Source organism: Aythya marila (assembly GCF_965140915.1).
Source record: "Aythya marila genome assembly, chromosome: 1".
In the NCBI taxonomy this organism is placed as follows: domain Eukaryota; kingdom Metazoa; phylum Chordata; class Aves; order Anseriformes; family Anatidae; genus Aythya; species Aythya marila.
The window spans coordinates 88,549,593-88,568,240 of record NC_139042.1 but is presented as its reverse complement, the minus strand read 5'-3'; the positions used below and the strand labels follow the sequence as shown (position 1 = coordinate 88,568,240).

At 40.8% G+C, this 18,648-nt stretch overlaps 1 protein-coding gene across 1 annotated transcript; it reads left to right on the top strand.

Annotated features, from left to right (window-relative positions):
• The first annotated feature begins 8,908 nt into the window (after positions 1 to 8,908).
• Positions 8,909 to 15,818, top strand: DYNLT3 (dynein light chain Tctex-type 3). Its single transcript, XM_082757358.1, has 5 exons — positions 8,909 to 8,974; positions 9,398 to 9,439; positions 11,200 to 11,323; positions 12,288 to 12,365; positions 13,489 to 15,818. The coding sequence occupies exons 1-5, from the start codon at positions 8,945 to 8,947 to the stop codon at positions 13,563 to 13,565; spliced, it is 351 nt and encodes a 116-aa protein (XP_082613484.1). The 5' UTR covers positions 8,909 to 8,944; the 3' UTR covers positions 13,566 to 15,818.
• Positions 15,819 to 18,648: the final 2,830 nt, after the last annotated feature.

Sequence of the window (18,648 nt, the reverse complement as noted above, 5' to 3'; positions counted from 1 at the left end):
ACAAATAGACAATTACAATATACAAAGTTTATTAAAAAAATAAAAAAATAAAAAAGAGTTTATGTTTGAGTTTATGTTTGGTTAAAAGGCAATGTTAGTACCATAACTTGCAGCCACTGAAAAATGAAACCCACTGATCACTACTTTTTCCTCTTTTCCTCCATGGTGCTCTGCCCTCTCCCTTGCTCTGTTACCTGTCTGACCTCTCAGTAAGCCAGTTCATTCCAGCAAACCATTCAAAAGCTACTGAGTTGTTGCTGTTGATTTAGTGAGGTACATCCTGTGGTGGCTTTCCTCAGGTGGGCAGCCGACTTCCACCACTGCTGCTCTCTCACTCCCCCTCCTCAGAGAGGAAGGGGGAGAAAATACATACAAAGAGCTCAAGGTTTGAGATAAGGATGATTTAATTAAAGGGAAAAGGGAGAAGGGAAAAACAAACAAACAAACAAAAGGCCCTGTGTGGGCTGCTGCAGGGAAAGTTAACTCCATCCCAGACAGACCCAGCACACGTCCCCAGAGCAAGGAGTTGGAGCAGCACCAGAGCTTCTGCCAGGGAAGGCAGGATTATGCTGCTGAGGAAGAACATTGAGGGAAGAGGGGCTTGAGTGCTCCTTAGGCCAGCACTGAGCCATCAGGTCAGCTGTTCTGTGGTCTTGTGGTGTTTGCTCCACCTTAAAAATAATGTGGTTTGGTGCTTTTGTGTTTGTTTGTTTTCCAAACAACAAAAAAATAATAAAATCACTAAAATGTAAATTTATCTATGTTTGGATCTAGTACTTAGGGACATAGTTTAATGGATGACATGGGTAGTAGGGTGATGGTTGGACCAGATGATCTTGTAGGTCTTTTCCAACCTTAATGATTCTATGATTATTGATAGTTTTTAATTCATCATCTAGTAGTATAGCATTTTACAGCTGCTGTAAGCTGCTGTTATTAAGTATAGTATCAGGAATGCATCCCTGCAGTACTGTAATTGATATTTTCACCTTAGAAAACCAAATAACAGCTTAGAAGATAGGTGTTCTAGTGATGGAATAAAAAAACATTTTATCTGACTTAAAAGGTTAGCCATGTAGCTATGTAAACCAAATAGGAGTTGAGAATTTCAGGAAAGGGATCAGACACTGTTCATGAACCATCTGTAGTGGATTTTGCTTTGTAGGACAAAGTCATTCAATACATTTTGAACAAATAGTTCTGGAAACATTCTAAAATGAAAACCAATTTCTGATTAAAAAAAAAAAAAAAAAGTAAATAAACTTGTTCAGTTTATTTGCTTCTGGGTATTTATTTTGAAATTTTGATCATTAGCAATTCCCACTAAATTACAGCTGTAAAAAGATGTTAATAAAGAAAGCTTTATAATCAATGTAAAAAACTAGTAATACATCCTAAAGAGCCTAATATCCAAGGGTGGGTTCATTGCCTTTGACCAAGTAGATATATTCTCATTTCGTTATCTTACTGGAACAAAGGCATCACTTTCAAAACAAGGAGGAAAAAAAAAAAAAAAAAAAAAAGACATAGGATGGAGAATGCCTAGTCATATCATCTATAATAGTTTTTTGCTTCAGCTTTCTGCTCTTCAGTTGTTCCTGCTGTTACTGCTGTGTATTTATCAAATCATAAGAAACATGACTGAAGTGGAAGAAATGATAAACAGAGCATGTATCTTCCTCTCCTACTCAGAGAAAGTCAAAATTCAAAGGCTTCCAAATAACACTGTCAACCCTCCTGTGTTTTCTGCCTCTAATTGCTGAGTATTATTGAATAAAACCATGCTGACAGTTTTTCTGTAACACTTTTGGAAGATAGCTAGCAGCTCGAAACATGTTGCTTTCAGATTTACAGGGGAAGCCTTGACAGCAGCATTTGGGTCTTGGTGGCTGTAGCCAGCTGACCTTGGCGGGCTGACAGACTCCAACCCAGCCAGGCTCCCACTCCCCCTGCTCAATGGTATGGGGGATGAAAATACCATGAAAAAGACTGTGGGTCAAGAAAAAGACAGGGAGATCCCTTAACTACTTAACAACTACTGCCATGCGCAAAAGGGACACGACTTGGTGAGAAGAATTGTAATTTATTGCCACTTAGAATAGAGTAGGATGGTGGGAAAACAATGACAAATCTAAAAACGCCTTACTTCAACCTCCTCTTCTTCCAGGTACACATCACTACTTAGTTCCCGAGGCTTCTACCTCCTCCTCTCCCACCAGCAGCACAGCGGGATAGGGAATGGGGGTTGGGGTCCATCCTTAACAGCTCATCTGTGCTGCTTCTTTCTGCTCAGGCTTTTTCCTGCTCCAGCACGGGTCCCCCACGGGTGGGCGGCAGCTCCCCCCAGACCCCCTGCTCCTGCGGGGGCTCTCCATGGGCCGCAGCCTCCTCCAGGCCACATCCACCTGCTCCACGGGGGCTCCTCCACCCATGGGGGGGCTGCAGCGTGGAGATCTGCTCCATGTGGGACCCATGGGCCGCAGGGGGACAGCCTGCTCCACCAGGGGCCTCTCCCTGCACAGGCCGCAGCGGAACTGCTGCTGCCTGCCTGGAGCACCTCCTGCCCTCCGGCTGCACTGACCTCAGTGTCACATTCTCTCACTCCTCTCTCTCACAGCTGCTGCAGTGTTTTTTACATATTCTTACAAATGCTTTCACAGAGGCATCACTGACTTTGCTGGTGGGCTCTGCTTTGGCCAGAGGTGGGTCCCTTCTGGAGCTGTCTGGAACTGGCATGGGGGCAGGTCCAGGCCTCTCCTCACAACGACCACCCCCGCAGGTCTCTTGCTGCCAACATCTTTCCACATAAACCTATTACAGTGGGCTTGTGCCATTTTGGGGGACCTCTGTGGCAGTACAGTGTGCAACAAAACAGCAAGACAGATACCTTGGTTAAGCTGAGAACAGGTTGCAAGAAGAGATGCAACTTGTTTTCTATGCTAGAATATCTTTCATTTTGCCGGTGGGTTTCACAGGTATTTGCTGGCAGCAGAGACATTTTGAAATTCAGGTTCTGGTGGGCTTCCTGTTCCAAAATGCCCCATACAGGCTGTCAAATGCTTGTCTTGTCCCCACCATGCTTCTGCTCTCTTCTCATGGCTCCTGTTTTGTCTGTCTGCCTCAGACCTACCCTGTCCATACCATCTTCAGAGGTGAAACACTCCCTCAAAGTTGTTTCTCTGATTGATGGATTTTCTTTTAAAACCAGTCAGGTTACTCCCTCCTGGCTGCCTGAACACATTAGAGTCTCCAGGAGAGCTTGAGAAAATCAGAGCTCTGAGTGGTCTCTTTTAGGACAAAGTGCCACAGATGCAGCAGTGCCCTGTTGATGAGTTGCAGCACCTCACAGGAGCACCAGTCCACCAAATACACAGACCATTGCCCCATTTATGATTGCCACAGTTTTGCCTGGGCAGCGTGCCCATGGTGCTGGCAGCCAGGGCATCTCAGCAGGGGACAGATGAGGGAAGGCCCTCCCTTTCTCCTGAGATGAAGTAAGGATGCTGCCAACTACACATCAGTATCTGGAAAGCGAAAAGCATTCCCATGACAGACACAGCCCTAGTGGTCATCAGAAGCAGCAGCTGAATGCAAAGCCCTGCTGTGTTCATGTTGCTAAAGGATGTAGCACAGACAGGAAGCATATTCGGTGCAAATAACATTTTTAATTAAATAATGGTGGTGACCTCTAACAAACTTACTCTAAAAAACGTGCGAACGATTTTCCCAAGATTTATAATTAGACTCATTTGGGTGGGTTTTCATAAAATTCTCGTAAGATTTGCTCTTAACATTAGGATGAACTCCTTGCCAAATCATTCTTTTTATTCTAGAATAGAAGGGTGCTAGACTTTCTAAAAATAAAATGCTGTAAAAACGGTCAATATTTCCACTCCAGTGAAAATCAAATATTTTCATGAAGCTTATTTTAGGAAATATCCTAGACAGTTTTGCTCTGATCTTCCAAAAATATTGAACATGAAGTAGAAAATTACACAGACAGTATTTGACCAAATAACTGAAGTTTAAAGCATTCTAAATAATGAAATAGAGTCTTGAAGCTAAAACTCCTAAACAACTTGCAGTTGTTTGATACCAAATGATTCATTAAAAAAAAAAAAAAAGAACATTTTTCATATGAATTCATTAAGAAATAAATTGTTATTCCTTCAAAAGCTCGTAGTACCATACTTTCAAAGCCAAGAAGCACATAAAGCAACACTTGCTGCATGATGCAGGTAAGCATTTATTTTAGTTTGTGCTTTCAGTTTGTTCTTTTGAAGACACATAATTAGCTGGCTGACCATTTGCTTTTACTGAGTATGTTGTTATTGCACATTTAAAAAATGTGTAGCATCAGAAAATTCTACGTACTTGGAAATCTAACTTGAGTACACTGTTGTTGCTTCATTCTCACACCAAACACATCATGTAAACTTTGCCTACAGAAAAAAAGTTTCCAAAAATACAAATAATATTAACCACAAAACAGAATTAAAACGTCATATGCATTTATTTATCTGATGTCATAATGCTAATATTACTGTTCTGGATCATTTAAATGGGTAAGTCTCTACAGTGGGTGCTATGCACACTTACCAACACTGGAAAATTATTCTACCTTGATGTGTATCTTAAACACAGACTACAGACAATAAATACTCAATGCGTATAACATAGTGTCAGCTGGTCGAGGTTAACTCTAAAATTTACTGTGTACATTGTCAGATTACAAAGCTCATCTGAACTCAAATCAGTCTCCAAGGGAGCCAGCAACTGATTGCAATGCAGCCACTCTACTCGAGCCTTTGCAACTCAGCTGTGCCAGCAAATGCCATGCTCTCTGCAGCTGAGCTGACCAGCAGCCAGCAGCAGGCTGATGCAGCAGCAGCAGTTCCACCTTCACAGTTGTTGCTACTGTGCTGCATGAAGCAGCTCGCCAAGCTCTGCACTGCACTCATGTTCTCAGTCATGATCACAACATGATCTCCCAGTACCCCAAAGATTCCAAAAATACAGAATCCGCCTTGACAGACCATTTGTAGCTATGGAAATAGTGATGTCTCTGACAATTCACAGAGAACTTTTTAAACAATTGTTGAGTGGGCATTTAGCTCTCCGGAGGAGTTCGAGTAAGTCACTTGCAGCTATCATTAAAACAGCTCTCAGGGAAATAAAAAAAATCAGGAAAGTGAATCATTAAAACTACAGCTAGGACCAAATACCCATGATCTGGCCAACATAAAAGCTGCTGTAGAGATCAGGCCAAACGTCCATCTGATCCACTGCTCAGTTCCTGCAGTAATGAGTAGCGAATGCGTAGGAAGAGAGCAAGAACAAGAGCAGCACATGCTGATTCTCCCTCCAGCATCCAGCCACATGTAGCTTAGGAACTCAGTCAGAAGAATTAAATACCAGTATTCAACTGATTTTGACATCAGTGTTTTAAGGTAGATGAAGGTTTAAGATGTTTACAACAGCTGAAGGAAAAATTTGCTGGAAATGAGAGAGAAGCCATACAATTTTAGCTGTATGGGTATTCACATTTTTTACTGCCTTTGTACAAGCAGTGGTGAATCTTCATAGCCTACACAGCCTGCCCTCTTTCCAGCAGTCCAAATCTTCTTCAAATATTTGCTTTTAATCAAAAAATGTCTTGAGCTGATCTGTTTATTTCCAGTCTTTTAAGAGCTTCTGTTCAGCATTTGGATGAAAGGCTTCAGTGCTTTCAAATTTCAGGTTGCATTTCTGAGCCATCTCCTTCAGCACTTTCCACATTTCCTATCACAGTTCACAGAACTAATTACACTGCAAGCCATTTGCATTTTCCAGCTTTCATTTTGCAGCAGTGTAATAAAGAATTGAGCAACATAATCAGGTAACTCCCCTTGAAAGGAAGTGTACGGCTCCTTATTACAATTTAGCATTACTCTTGTAAAATCAGTAATAGCATTAGTCATTCCCAAGGAAAAAAAGAAAAGGAAAAATATTGGTGCTTTTGGTAATTGATATTAGGTGAAAAATGAATTGGTTCAGGAAAAAAAAAAAAAAGGAAGAAAAGAAAGAAGAGGAAAATAACCACTCAACTGTTATGAAAGCTAAAGAAATGTAAGCCTATAACTACCTCAAAAGCTGATTTAATGCTCTCTAAAGGAGAATGCAGGCTAGCTGGATGCCTGGTAGATGTTATCTAATGTGTTATTGATCCAGAGAAGGTGATTCCAAAACCAGGTCTGCTTCAGTGCTTTATTACTCATACTTGGATTTACCCCCCCCCCCCCCCCCCCCTCTAATATTTAACAAAAACCTCTCTTATTCTCTTAGTTCAAATGAAACCCATTATTTCTTGTCCTATCTTTTGTCATATATTGGCCTGTTAATCATTTTTCACTAAATTGCTACACACTGGGACACCTACAAGAAAGACTGGGGAAAAGATATGAAACAAATGCAGTTCCTCCACAAATCACATTTTCTAAGCTTCCTTTCAGTCTTGCTGCCTTCAGGAGGAACTGTTTTTGTGTCTCTGTCCTGACACCATACTGGGCAGAGAATTACATTTGATGCCTGGCAAACACCGAGAACAACATAATTGCCTTCTGTGCCTTTCATGATATTCTTCAATGCATTTATTTTTTTCTAACATCATACTTTGCTTCCCATTTACTGAAATTCCTGCAACATTACTGCCTAGCCAATTAGTCCCCATTTTGCATCTGTGCGTTTGATGTTGGTTTTAGATAGTACTTTTTATTTTTTATGAGATTCCTTCTTGTTGATTTCTCCAGCCTATTCAGTATTCGTAATTTTGATCCCGTCAGTCAACACGCTTGTAACTTCTTTCAACATGCTGTCATTAAAAAGCCTTCATAAGCATCATTTTTATTGCATGATTCCAGTTATTGCTGTTAATGCTGATTAGCTCTTGGGGAGGGGAAACAAAAAAATAAAAGGTCTTCTTGTGTTTATTTCTCTTACTTTGATAACCCTTCATTAGGGTTACCTTTTCCCTAGATGATAGATTCTTACTTCAAGTGAAATTTACTTGTGAGAGCATAACAAGACACATTCACTACAAAATAACATGCCTACTATTTACTTCCCCCTCATCCATTAAATCATTTGTCCTCCCAAAGATTAAAATCAGATTGTTTGACATATACTCTTGATAAATCTGTGTTGGCTGTTTGGGGGTGACATTGGGTGTTTATTTGTAAACACTTCCTGGATTAATACTTGTTCTGCCATTTTATAACCTAATAGCTCCCTGGGTATTGAGCTGAGCCTGACAGATCTCCTGCTGTCCTCTCTGTAAATGGCAAAGGGGGGGGGGAAGAGGGGAAGAACAGGTCTTGTTTTGTTTTTTTTTTGTTTTGTTTTGTTTTTTGCATTAGGACATCAACACAAACATGCACACACACATCGGTCATTCAGGAACCTGATTTTTCATGGAATCTGCCAAGATGATTGTTACGAAGAAGGTATTTCTCTGAGTATTTCTAAAGAGAGCTGAAAATGGTTAGCAGCTGGTTTCATTTGATAGTGTACTGCACGTCAAAGATACAAAGATTTCTGAAAATACAGAAGATAAAAAAATGAACAAGATCCAAGGCTAAGTCCTTTTTAGTGTTGTTAGCTTTTTCTCCTGGTTGCCAGTGCAAATACAACATGGGCTTCCACTAGCTTTTATTTTTTAAAAAATAAACACAAAATTTTATCCCTAGTTTTGAACCAGTAACACATAAAAAGATATTTTGTTTTACTTGTAATAGCTGCATATTGTGAAAGCCCAGGAAAATATTGTGCAAGTCAGCACAGAAAATACTTTATTCTGAAGGAGATTTTTTGATGTCCCCTCTCTCCAATGATTACATCCATGTGTGCTTGTTCATAAAAATCTGCTTTTAAAGAGATTTACTCTTCATGTTCAGCCTTCTCATCCTATTATACCCATTAGCAAAAATTAAACGTGAAAGCCACTTTCAAAGCAAGGCAATATAAAAATGTTCAGCTTTGTTTCCCCCTGTACTGCCATGTTTCAGAGTTTTTCCAATTAGTGTACAATTAACGCTGAGCAAGAGGCACTCTTTTATGCACGTATCTATCCAAATATATGCCACTAAAACTGAAAGTAGAAAGGATGCAGCCTTGGCCTTCTATCTCACCTTCAGTCTGGTTTGGAAAGACGAGAACCGTATCACAGGGGACAATAAGAAAACAAAAAGCTTCCCCCCGAATGACAGAATAAACCCCCCGTAATTTGAAAAATCTGCACTGATAGTAGGCATCTTTCATGTTCCCCAGGCAACTTCATGGGGAGAGAGAAGACCCTATTTCTTTACACCTGTTTTTATAGTGAGTATTTCTTTATTATAAAGTGGAAGAACCGCTTATTGCAAGTCACCATTACTAAAATGTACTGACAGCTTTGTGTCAGACACTTTGCACTGATCCCCAAACAGGGAAGGGGGCATAAAAACACGATTGCTCCTCAGCATGAACTTCTGTTGCATGCCCTGTGCCTCGAGCTCCTTATGTTCACCACAAGGGGGATATAATATATATAATATTAGAGCTACGAACAAGTATTTCACCGCCTGTATGGTGAGGGCACCAGGCTGAGGCGTGCTGCCGCCCTGTATGGCTGCCGGGGAACAGAGCCGGGCAGGGCAGAGCAGGCCATGATATGTCATGATATGTCGTGATATGTCGTGATATGTCATAGGAGGGCAGGACAGAGCAGCACAGCTCCAACTCGCCCACGCAGTGCCCCTGCATCCCCTCAGCCGCCTCAGGCCCCGTCCCCGCCCCGCCATGCCGCCAGCCCCGCAGCGCCCCCCGCCGCCCGCCTCATGGCGCCGCCGGCACCGCCCCGCCGAGGCGGAGCCGCGCAGGACGCGGAGGAGCCGCCGCCGCCGGAACAGCCGCCGCCTGTGCCGGGGCCATGGAGGACTTTCACCCCCACAACGACGAGGTAGGGGCCCCGCTGCCGGGGCTCGGGGCTGGGGCTTCGGCTCGGCCCTGCCCGTGCCGGCTGGGGGCTGGAGCCGTCCTGTCGGGGGTCCCCTCTCCTCTCTCTGCAGCCGCCCGCCTCCATTACGGCCGCTCTGGCCCTGAGGCTTCTGCCCTCGCCCGGTTTGCCATCTAAAAGTTCTTGTTTTGGGGAATATCCTGACACATGGCATAGGCAGCGGTGGTCTTTAATCTCCGTGGGAAGCGCAAAATCAAGTGGTTTGTGGGCACGCTGAGGACCGGGCTTTTTGGACCCATTCAAAGGTCGCTGGCAAAACAACGCTAAATAACAGGCGTGTAGTGCTGGGGCAAAAGTGGGGCTTTAAAACTGCATCATGTGTTTACTTCTCTGTCAGAAATAAAAAATAATTAATTTCTGTTACAGATGATCTTCAACGCTGACGAGGCCCACAACATAGTTAAGGAGGTAGGTGTTAGCCATTTAACCAACATGGTGTGATTTCAAAGAGGCTCTTTCCCTTACTTTGCAATACAGTGAAAAGAGAAACTATCAATTAACCACACCAGATAAATTCAAATTTACACAAAACATAAACTACTATTAATACCAAATTATACAGAGCTTCATTTGGAACTGCTTTAAGCTTCATCTAGTTACCATCCCCAACTACCTAGTGGGGAGAAGGTGGCAGAGAGAAGGGAGAAACAATTTGCGTTACATTGGAAAGATAAGGGACGACAGCCACAGGTTGCATGGGGAAATTTATTATATTTTTTTTTTCCTTTATCCAGCTAGAGAGTAGATAATCACTAGGGCAGGATGCAGAGAGCTTGTGAAGTCTCCATCCTTACACACTATAAAAACGTGACTGGACAAGGCCTCATCAACCTGCTGAAATTTGGAAATTTAGCCTTGGCTTGAGCAACAGGTTGGACTACATGAGGTTGTTACACTATCAATTTAAATATATATATATATATTTTTACACGAAAAAAGCAGGCTGAGAATGAGTAGCCTGATGGTCCAAAATAAATGCCAGGTACTCACTAGAAAGTGAGTAATGAAGAGCCCTTGGCATAGAGATGATTGTCAGGTTTTACAGGGAAATACCATTTTTATAAAGAAATTTCTAGAGGGGCCCTGCAGGTCCTTTCCTACCTGCCATGTCAGGAAAGGAAAGGACTGTATTTCTAGAGCTGCTCCAGGTCACAACAGCAAGCTCTTAGATGTCAGGTAAATGACAGTTCAACCCCTTATATAACTGTCCCTGCCTTGAAAGGCCAGACAGGTTCTCTTTATTTTTACATCTGATGCTGGGAGTAAAGCCAAGTGTTTGTACCTCTGATTTAAGGCTTAACCAGAGCTGGAGAGTTCTAGCATTGGATACGTTTCTGGAAAAGACCAAAATACCTGAAGGGATCACTAAGCATCCTTGTCCCTCTCTTACCTTCTGTTCTGTGTTTGTTTCCATTGAGTCATTGTCTAGCTTTATACAATGTGATCAGAACTAATTGAGGTTTGTGGGATCTGAGGCACAAATCTCGTACACAGCCTGTTAGTGGGTGGTGAATGCACACGATTTATGCTACCGAATCAAAGGAGAACATAGTTGTATTTTATGTACCTATTACAGATGTACATTTCTTCACACTTTCATATTGAGAAATTCATTTTCCACCAGCATGTAATTCTGAATTTCTTTAGGAGTAAAGAATGAAATTTAAGAGTTACATTTATAGAGCAGGTATTCTGTTGTTTGGTCATTTTAAGTTTAAGCAAGTATATTGCTTAGAGACTCAGACAGGTTGGCCTGCCCTAGTGACATTATTGATTAGGGTAGTACAATTTCCCTTACAGCAGCATCTGAAAGCCGAGCTGGAGTAGGCAATCATTGAGAACGGTGGAATGTGTTGGTATTTTCATCGGTAAATGGATCCAGTAGCTTAACTTGGCACTTAAAGCATATGGCTGAGGTCTTTCCTACACAAAATTTTCAGTCAGAGCCTCATTTTTCTCCACATAATAATGTAGTAAATATATATTAAAAATAATTTTCCAAGAAGTCTCATTTTACTTCCCATTCAGTAACTGATACGTGATGAGCTGAAGTGATTTAAAGTAATCCAATTGCCAGATAAAATTCTCAGATTATGTGAGGCCTTTTAAGCCTTTACGTTTTTAAGTATCATATATTTAATGTAACTTTTTTTTTCTCTCTATTACAGTGCATAGAAAGTGTCTTAGGCAAGGCAGATTATAATCACAACAAAGTCAACCAGTGGACTGCAGCTATAGTAGAACAGTCGCTGACACATTTGGTAAAGCTTGGGAAAACATACAAGTACATTGGTAAGTAGAAGTAACCATACTTTTATCCCCATACAATCACAGTCAGTAATTGTGGAAAGGTTTGTTCCAATGTAGTGCTATATTAGATAAATAACATAACCTGTAAACAAAGAGCAGATACTTGAACGCTTCTGTTACACAGATTTTTAGTAATTACTGTGGTAAAACTACAGCGGTTTTATTTGTGCTAAGGTTGCTGTTAACGCTTAGCACAGAAGATGCTAAGGTGTTACATGGTCTTCCCTGACTCTTAAGCAACCCCAGAACAATTATATCAGTATTTTGGTATCAGTTCAGGAAATAATTGCTTTATCTTCAGTTAATTTTAATGTGATTAAGCTTCTTAAAAATACAGACATTTAAAAGATTTTCAGTTCTGTCATGTCCCATTATTTTTATATGCATTTCCACAGAAGAGAAATTGAGATAATTGCAGGTTCAAAACGCTTTGGTCCTTTTTTGGAGTGTTGATATAATAGCAAAAGTTTGCCCTGTGTTTTGGTTTTGAAAGTCATGAATTCAGACTGTCATTGGTTTTACAACAATTAGAGGTCAGTTTAGAAATGCTTTATCACTGGAGCGTGGTTTCAGAGAACAGACAAAAGTAATTTTGGGAAACAACTCTCATCAGGTGTGACTTCTGTTGTACCTGTGAGGACAGCACATACAATCCAGTTCTGAGGCACACCTGACATGAGCCATGTCTAAATAGTTTAAAAGATAAAAAGCATAATCCTATTAAGAAGCATTTTGTTAAAGCTATTGTCTTTATGTGAGTAAAGATAATCACGAAATGAATACCAATTTCTTGAGGAGAACGTTGGGAGTGACAAAATTGTCAAAATAGGTGTTGACTTAGCTGAATGCTGCCTGCCAGTCATTTAAAATCATAGCGTGAGCTTGAAATTGTAAATAATTCACCTCTTCTGCTTTAAAGTCCTGATTTTGTGACTGTATTTTTCAGTAACCTGTGCAGTGATGCAGAGAAGCGGAGCTGGTCTACACACAGCAAGCTCATGCTTCTGGGATACCACAACTGATGGTAAGCTTCCTCACTCAGATGAAAAAGTTGTGGCAAAAGAAATGCTACCTGTTGCTCAACTGTAATAATTCGGCTGAATGTTTTGGAAGAGTGTTTACAGAAGCAGTAGCTTCCAGAACTAGACCCTTGTTTACAATCCCAGGGGAAATGTTTTGTTAACAATCAGTGCTTGCATTAGGAGTGACTGCTTTGCAGATGGTACGAAGCAAATGTAGAAATGCCTTCATTGTGAAACAAACCAAAAAAAAAAATCTCTTCAGTAATTGTAGATCAGTTGAAGAGGCAAAAAAATGTTCAAGGTAAATGTAAGCATGTAGTCCTAAACATATCTGACTGCTGTAAACAGACAGTGCTACTCTGAAGGAGAACAGAAGTTGGTTTAAAAAAAAAAGTTTAACTACAGTGTGTGTTTCAACTGCCTAACTATCAGGTAGTTTATAGGCTTTTGATGCTCTTCACTGTATCTAAAATAGTTCTAAATGAATTTTTCCCAGGTTCAAGGTATCATGAGGAAATTAGATTAAAATAGTCTTCTGTCTGTCATAGACTCAGAATGGTCCGTTTAGAAGAGGATACCAATATATAACTTAAAAATAGAGATTGAATTAGAAAGTCAACTGCGGTTAAAACAAAAATCATTGAGTGAAATTATGTAAACAAGTAGTTTAATCTTCATGTTTTCTTGGTTTGTAAAGCCAAGATATGTTGATAGTTGATATACATTGAAATAAGAGGAAAAATAAAGAAAGTAAATAAACTAGAATGTATTGGATCCAGACTTTTCCTCTTGATTTTTTTGTGAGATTATCTTGACAATTTCAATATCAGATTTTCAAGGATTTTTGCAAATCCAGCTTTTTAAAAGAGATACTGAGATAGTTTTGTTCTCTCAAATTGTTTTGAGGTTCACGTTAGGTAGTAATCAATGTCCAAGTAAATGAAAATGTTTTGAGGAATTTAGTCTGCTTATAGCCATGATGACATAGTTGTAATCACCTTAAATCATAGCTGAATTATTTGTACTAATTTGACTTAGATTACTTAGAGGTAAAATGAATATAATAAAGAGACTGGAATTATTTTATTTTATTTTATTTTATTTTTTTGTAATAATCTCTTTTAGGAACTTGCACAGTGAGATGGGAAAACCGAACAATGAACTGCATTGTGAATGTGTTTGCTGTTGCTATTATCCTGTAGCTGACTGGAAGATAAAAACAAGCAACACCGAAGCCTTTAAAAAAAAAAAAAAAGTTCCAAACACATGGCAAAATATTTCAGACAGTTATATTTTTGTTTTTTTCTTTATGAGGAGTTGTAGCAAATGGAACTTCTCTACAGAGAGCATAGTCTTAGCCAGTTCTCATAGATTAATTATCTGAAATCAAGCAAAAAAATATTTATATATAGAGAAAGCAAGTTTAATAATTTAAATATTCAGAAGTATATTAATAAGAAGATGCCACAAAGATCAATAGAATTTATATCAAAGCTAATATCAAAGACACTTTATTCAAGAGGAACATAAAATATCTAATCAAAGAAAAGGTCAAAGGGCAAGCAGGACCTCTCGGGATTGTGGTGCATTTGGGAACAAATTATGAACACAACTCTGAGTGCATGTGCTGTAAGCAGTATCAGCGCTTCGTGTCTGGTTAAACAAAGCTAACTGTCATGTTGGGTGCTGGTGCTTCTGAAATTGCACAAGCATCGCACTTCAGTCAAGTGTGAGCTTCTACATTGAAATTAGATCCGTTAGAGCTTTTCCCCTTGAGGCAGAGGATGACTTCACTAGGGCAAAGGTGCAATATACCTGGGCCTAACTAGAATTCTAGTTTTCCTTCAGAATGAAGATCATATTTGTTGTCAGTTCAGGGAATGTCATGGGTCAGACATTAGCACTGAACTCATAATTACTTCCTAAAGCATTCTGAAAGGACTTGTATCTGATTTTATTCCATGAGTACAAATTTGTGACAAGCACTTTATTGATTCCTCCTGCAATGCAAGAGTAGCCAGGAGCTGGGGCAGTAAGACTGGGCCCATGTTTCTCCGAGTAGGAGTAAGTTGTTCAAAGAGAAGGCACGCACATTTGTAGAGGCTCCTGTTACCTTTGAAACCATTTATCTTGAAGCAACATATCTGCCCTTTATAGGAGTATCTCCTATATTCCCTGAGTCTAGAATCGGACCTTAATCCTATGAAAAAATACAGTTCAGTTTTAAGCACTAAGATTTCCCATCCTATAAAGATTTATGCAAGGTCTTAACTTTGCTCATTGGATGAGTTTTAACTTGAACTATTCCACATGGAAGGAAAGCATTTGCACACACAAGTATTTGCTGGATTGGGGCCTACCTTTTTGTTGATTAATGCACAAGTTATATGATAAAGATGTATCAATACCGAAAATGCCTAAATGATTGCTGCCACTAAGTGGCAGCTACATTGTTTTATCAGATGCTGCTTAAGGATAGAATGTTTTCTTTCTTACTGCATGTCTTTGGAAGAGACTGGTGACTACCTACAGCTACTGTAAGGCTGCAATTTTAACAAATGAGTATTAAAGCACTATTACACAGTTTTGTTTGTTTTTCTGATAACTGACTATGAGGACATGTAGCAAGTGTCCTGTACAAAGAACAAACTGAAAACTATGCCATTGCTTAAACTGTGTATACACATAGCTAGTACAAGTAGAAGGAACATGTAGGTGTAATTTACAATGCTGTTCAAAATCTCTTGCTTTGCAGTCGAATAGAATTCTGCTTTTACCTAAGTGCAAGTGAAACTAAGCACCGTAACATTGCCTTTGCCTTACAGGCAGGTGTAGTGTGAAGATGTGTATGTATGTTGTACTGACCTTCAGGTACGTAGTAGTTCAACATTATTTAGGTGAGGATAACAATTTCTGAACTAGATCCTGACTTTTAAGAGCTGAATTGTGAAACTGACAAAAATCATAGAATTGTGTGGGTTGGAAGGGACCGTAAAGATCATCTAATTCCAGCCCCCTGCCATGGGCAGGGATGCCTTCTGTTAGACCAGGTTGCCCAAAGCCCCATCCAACCTGGCCTTGAACACTTCCAGGGATGGGGACAGAGTTTCACTGATGTTTGGGATTGCACAAAGTGGAAAATATAAGTGGAGTAGCAGCTGGAACAAGCTTTGGTAGGTTTGATACAGCGTAAGATATGAACAAGTAAAAAATAGTTGTGGTTGTTATCCCTGTTCAATGGGTTCCATGGTTAGAAGGAATATTCCAAATAGCTGTTCATAACTCTTTTGGTGTCTTTGCTTTTCTTGAAAATACGATGCACTGAGCAAGGCTATCAGTTCAATGAGACTTGGTGAAGTTTCCACTGAGAAAAAAACTTGGAAAATACTGCTTAACTGTAAGACTGCTTCATTTTTCTTTCTACCAAAAACAAATAAAGATTTGCCTTAGTTGTATTTTTGCCTCATGTGTGCTTGATCAATACAAATAGCAACTGAGAACAGTATTTCTCTTACTTTCCTTCACTTTTATACAATAGTGAGAACTTGGGAAATTTATTCAAGTTTTGTGAGCGTTTTAGAGAGAAGACTAATCAAAGGCTAATTCCCAAACTTGGATTCATTTCCCACGTCTCTTCTCTGATCATACAGATTCCTTGTACTGTTTGACATTATGACGCAAGTTACAGTTTTTGTTAGTCCAGAAGGAGTATTATGAAACACTGGGAAAAGTACTTGCATTCTGCATCATACTCTAGCAAATTTAACTAATTTTCTGTCTTTCCGTTCCCCCATCATCTGTGGTACAAACAAATACTTATATGTAATATAACTCTCAAAATGAATTCTGACCACCAGTGCTTTCCCAGTAGATTTTTCCAAGCAGCTTGTTTTCAAGGATAAAATTCTGGATTGTAGAATATGAAAAAGTGCAATAATATTTCAATAGTGCTTTCTATCAGTACAATGTTTTCCTTAGTTCTTGCAATCATGGGGATGAGTTATTGGTAACAAATAGGGGTTCTTACTAACAGGATGTAAGAACCTGTTCTGCTTGTGTCTCTGCAGGACATTCCCAGACCAATACCAGCCCTAGTCTGTCCCTGGGTGAGACTCAGCTCAGATGCAATGTTCTGTGAATGCAGCGATAAACCCAGCTGCAGAGTGGCTCCAAAGTTATGTAGTGGGATTTACATTGCACTTGAGCTGCTGTAGCCCGTGGAGCCTATGCAAGGTGAGGGGGCCGCGTGCCTTGGCTTGTAGATGTGACAGTTCCTCTGTTTCCCCCATGAAAGAAGAAAGGCAGCAGTCTAACACCGCTGAAGATTTTTCTACTCTGGTATGTCTAAGTTACTATTGAGTAACAGGAGCTTTTAGCTCATCTGTTTGGAGCATTTGTTTTTAAACACAGGAAGAATACTGTGACAGCAGGTTTGTTTCTTACATAAAAGGTTTTTAAAAAGGGAACAAAATGGTGCTAGAGTGACAACTACAAGCTTTCACGTAACTCCTATTCCACAGCCTGACCTAAAATTACTTGAAAACAAGAATCAGGGTTACAGTAGCACACCTCACTGGTAGTTACAGTTAGAGTCAAGCAGACAGACATGCTTACTGGGCCAGATAGCACCAGTGCATGAAGGAAAGACAGCCAAGTTTTGTAGTGACATGATTTTAAATAAATGATTTTTTTTTTTTTTACTGTGTCTGAAACTTGATCACAAAGTTTGTAATCCATGCTAGGTAGGTTCACAATGTGGACACCACACAGCTCAGAATCAAAAACCATTAAAATCCCCTATCTTGCCCCTAAGGTGGCAAGTTGGACTGTTTACCTGCAAGAAACTCAAACTTCTTTCTGTTCAGCAGATTCTCTTACTGGCTATGATCAGAATAATTTCTGAACAGCTCCTGTTGAATCAGAAACAAGCATCAACATTTTTGCAACCCCCTTAGGAACTAGTCTGAGCAAATGGCACGTGAAACCTACTGCAGGGTTTCAAGCGAGGCTGTTTGTTAGCTTATAACTAAATGTCTTCAGAGACATGTAAAGACCTCACGGATCCTTAGAGCTAAGTAGTGTTTGTGTTTGAGTTGAGCATTTTAGGACAGTAATTTCTAAACTAACCCTCACGGGCCCGCCGCCCGCCTCACGCCGCGGTTTCCCGCCCGGCCGCCGGCAGGGGGCGCGCCTCGGGCGGGCAGGGGATGGCGGCGGGGCCGTGGGGCCGGCATTTCGCCTCAGCGGCCCTGCACAGGGCCCTGCCGCCAGCCACGGGGCCCCCCTTGGGGCTCGGCCCCTATCCCCCCTTGACAAAGCTCCCCGCGGGGAGCTGAGGTGGGAGAGAGCGGTCCCTGTCACCATATAACAAAATATAAACCCCCCCCCCCTCCTCCCCGTGCAGTCTTAAAAGCACTGCCACGTAACAGCAGTTTTCTTACAAAACAGCACCGGGCAGTTAGGGTTATGTCACCCCTCTCGAAACGTGTGTTTTCTGTGAAGTTGTCATGGCCTCCAGGAAGCATGAGGCTGCAAACCGCTGCGAGCCTGCAGATAGCAGCCCCCCGGGCACTTCCCCGTTGGGAAGGCAGGAGTTGCTGCAGCAGCTGCTGCGGGCTCTGCGAGCTGCAATCGCCTCTGCGTGCTCCGCTTTCAGCTATTTTTACACCGTCCGTAATGCCCTCCTGGCCTCATAGGTCCTTTTTTGTACACGTTCAACTCTATTTGACTTTTAATCCCTGTGTTTCTACCATAAAAAATACTTCTCCGTGACCAGAGAAACAGCACTGAGATATTTGTATTACACCGCAATAGTAGCAATATCTATTGACAGCGAACAGATGTTGGGGAAGTAAAAATAGCCTTGGCATTAGGTGCACATATTGCCAGCCTCCTTCATTCAGCTGCTGGAGCTGGTCAAGGGGCTGTACAATGTTGTAAAAATTTGCATGATGTTTTCTCAATGAGAAGTCAAAGCTGAAATGGAGAAAAACAAAGAAGAAAAGTGATGCGAGAGGGCAAGGGAAATGCCAACAGCTGAAATAGAAAGTTAAGAAAGAAGACAGGACTCCAGCTGTTTTATTTCCAATTTTTCTCATGGGCAAATTTAAATGAGAGGCAAACTCCAAATCACTGGGCCAAACCTGAAATGCAGCTGAACTTACAAAACCCTTTTTCAATATCTGTTCTTTCCCATAGCTCCTATCTCATTTCTCTAGGAAAAACAGAATAACCAAGTCATTTTGGAAATCCAGCTTAAGAATTGCTTGAACAGTAGCAGTTGGA

What these genes read in the sequence shown, in the direction of transcription:
- DYNLT3 (XM_082757358.1), top strand. Translation starts at nt 8,945, where the DNA reads ATGGAGGACTTTCACCCCCACAACGACGAG. An exon ending in CCCACAACATAGTTAAGGAG is followed by an intron (nt 9,440 to 11,199) that starts GTAGGTGTTAGC and finishes TCTCTATTACAG; the next exon opens with TGCATAGAAAGTGTCTTAGG. An exon ending in GAAAACATACAAGTACATTG is followed by an intron (nt 11,324 to 12,287) that starts GTAAGTAGAAGT and finishes TGTATTTTTCAG; the next exon opens with TAACCTGTGCAGTGATGCAG.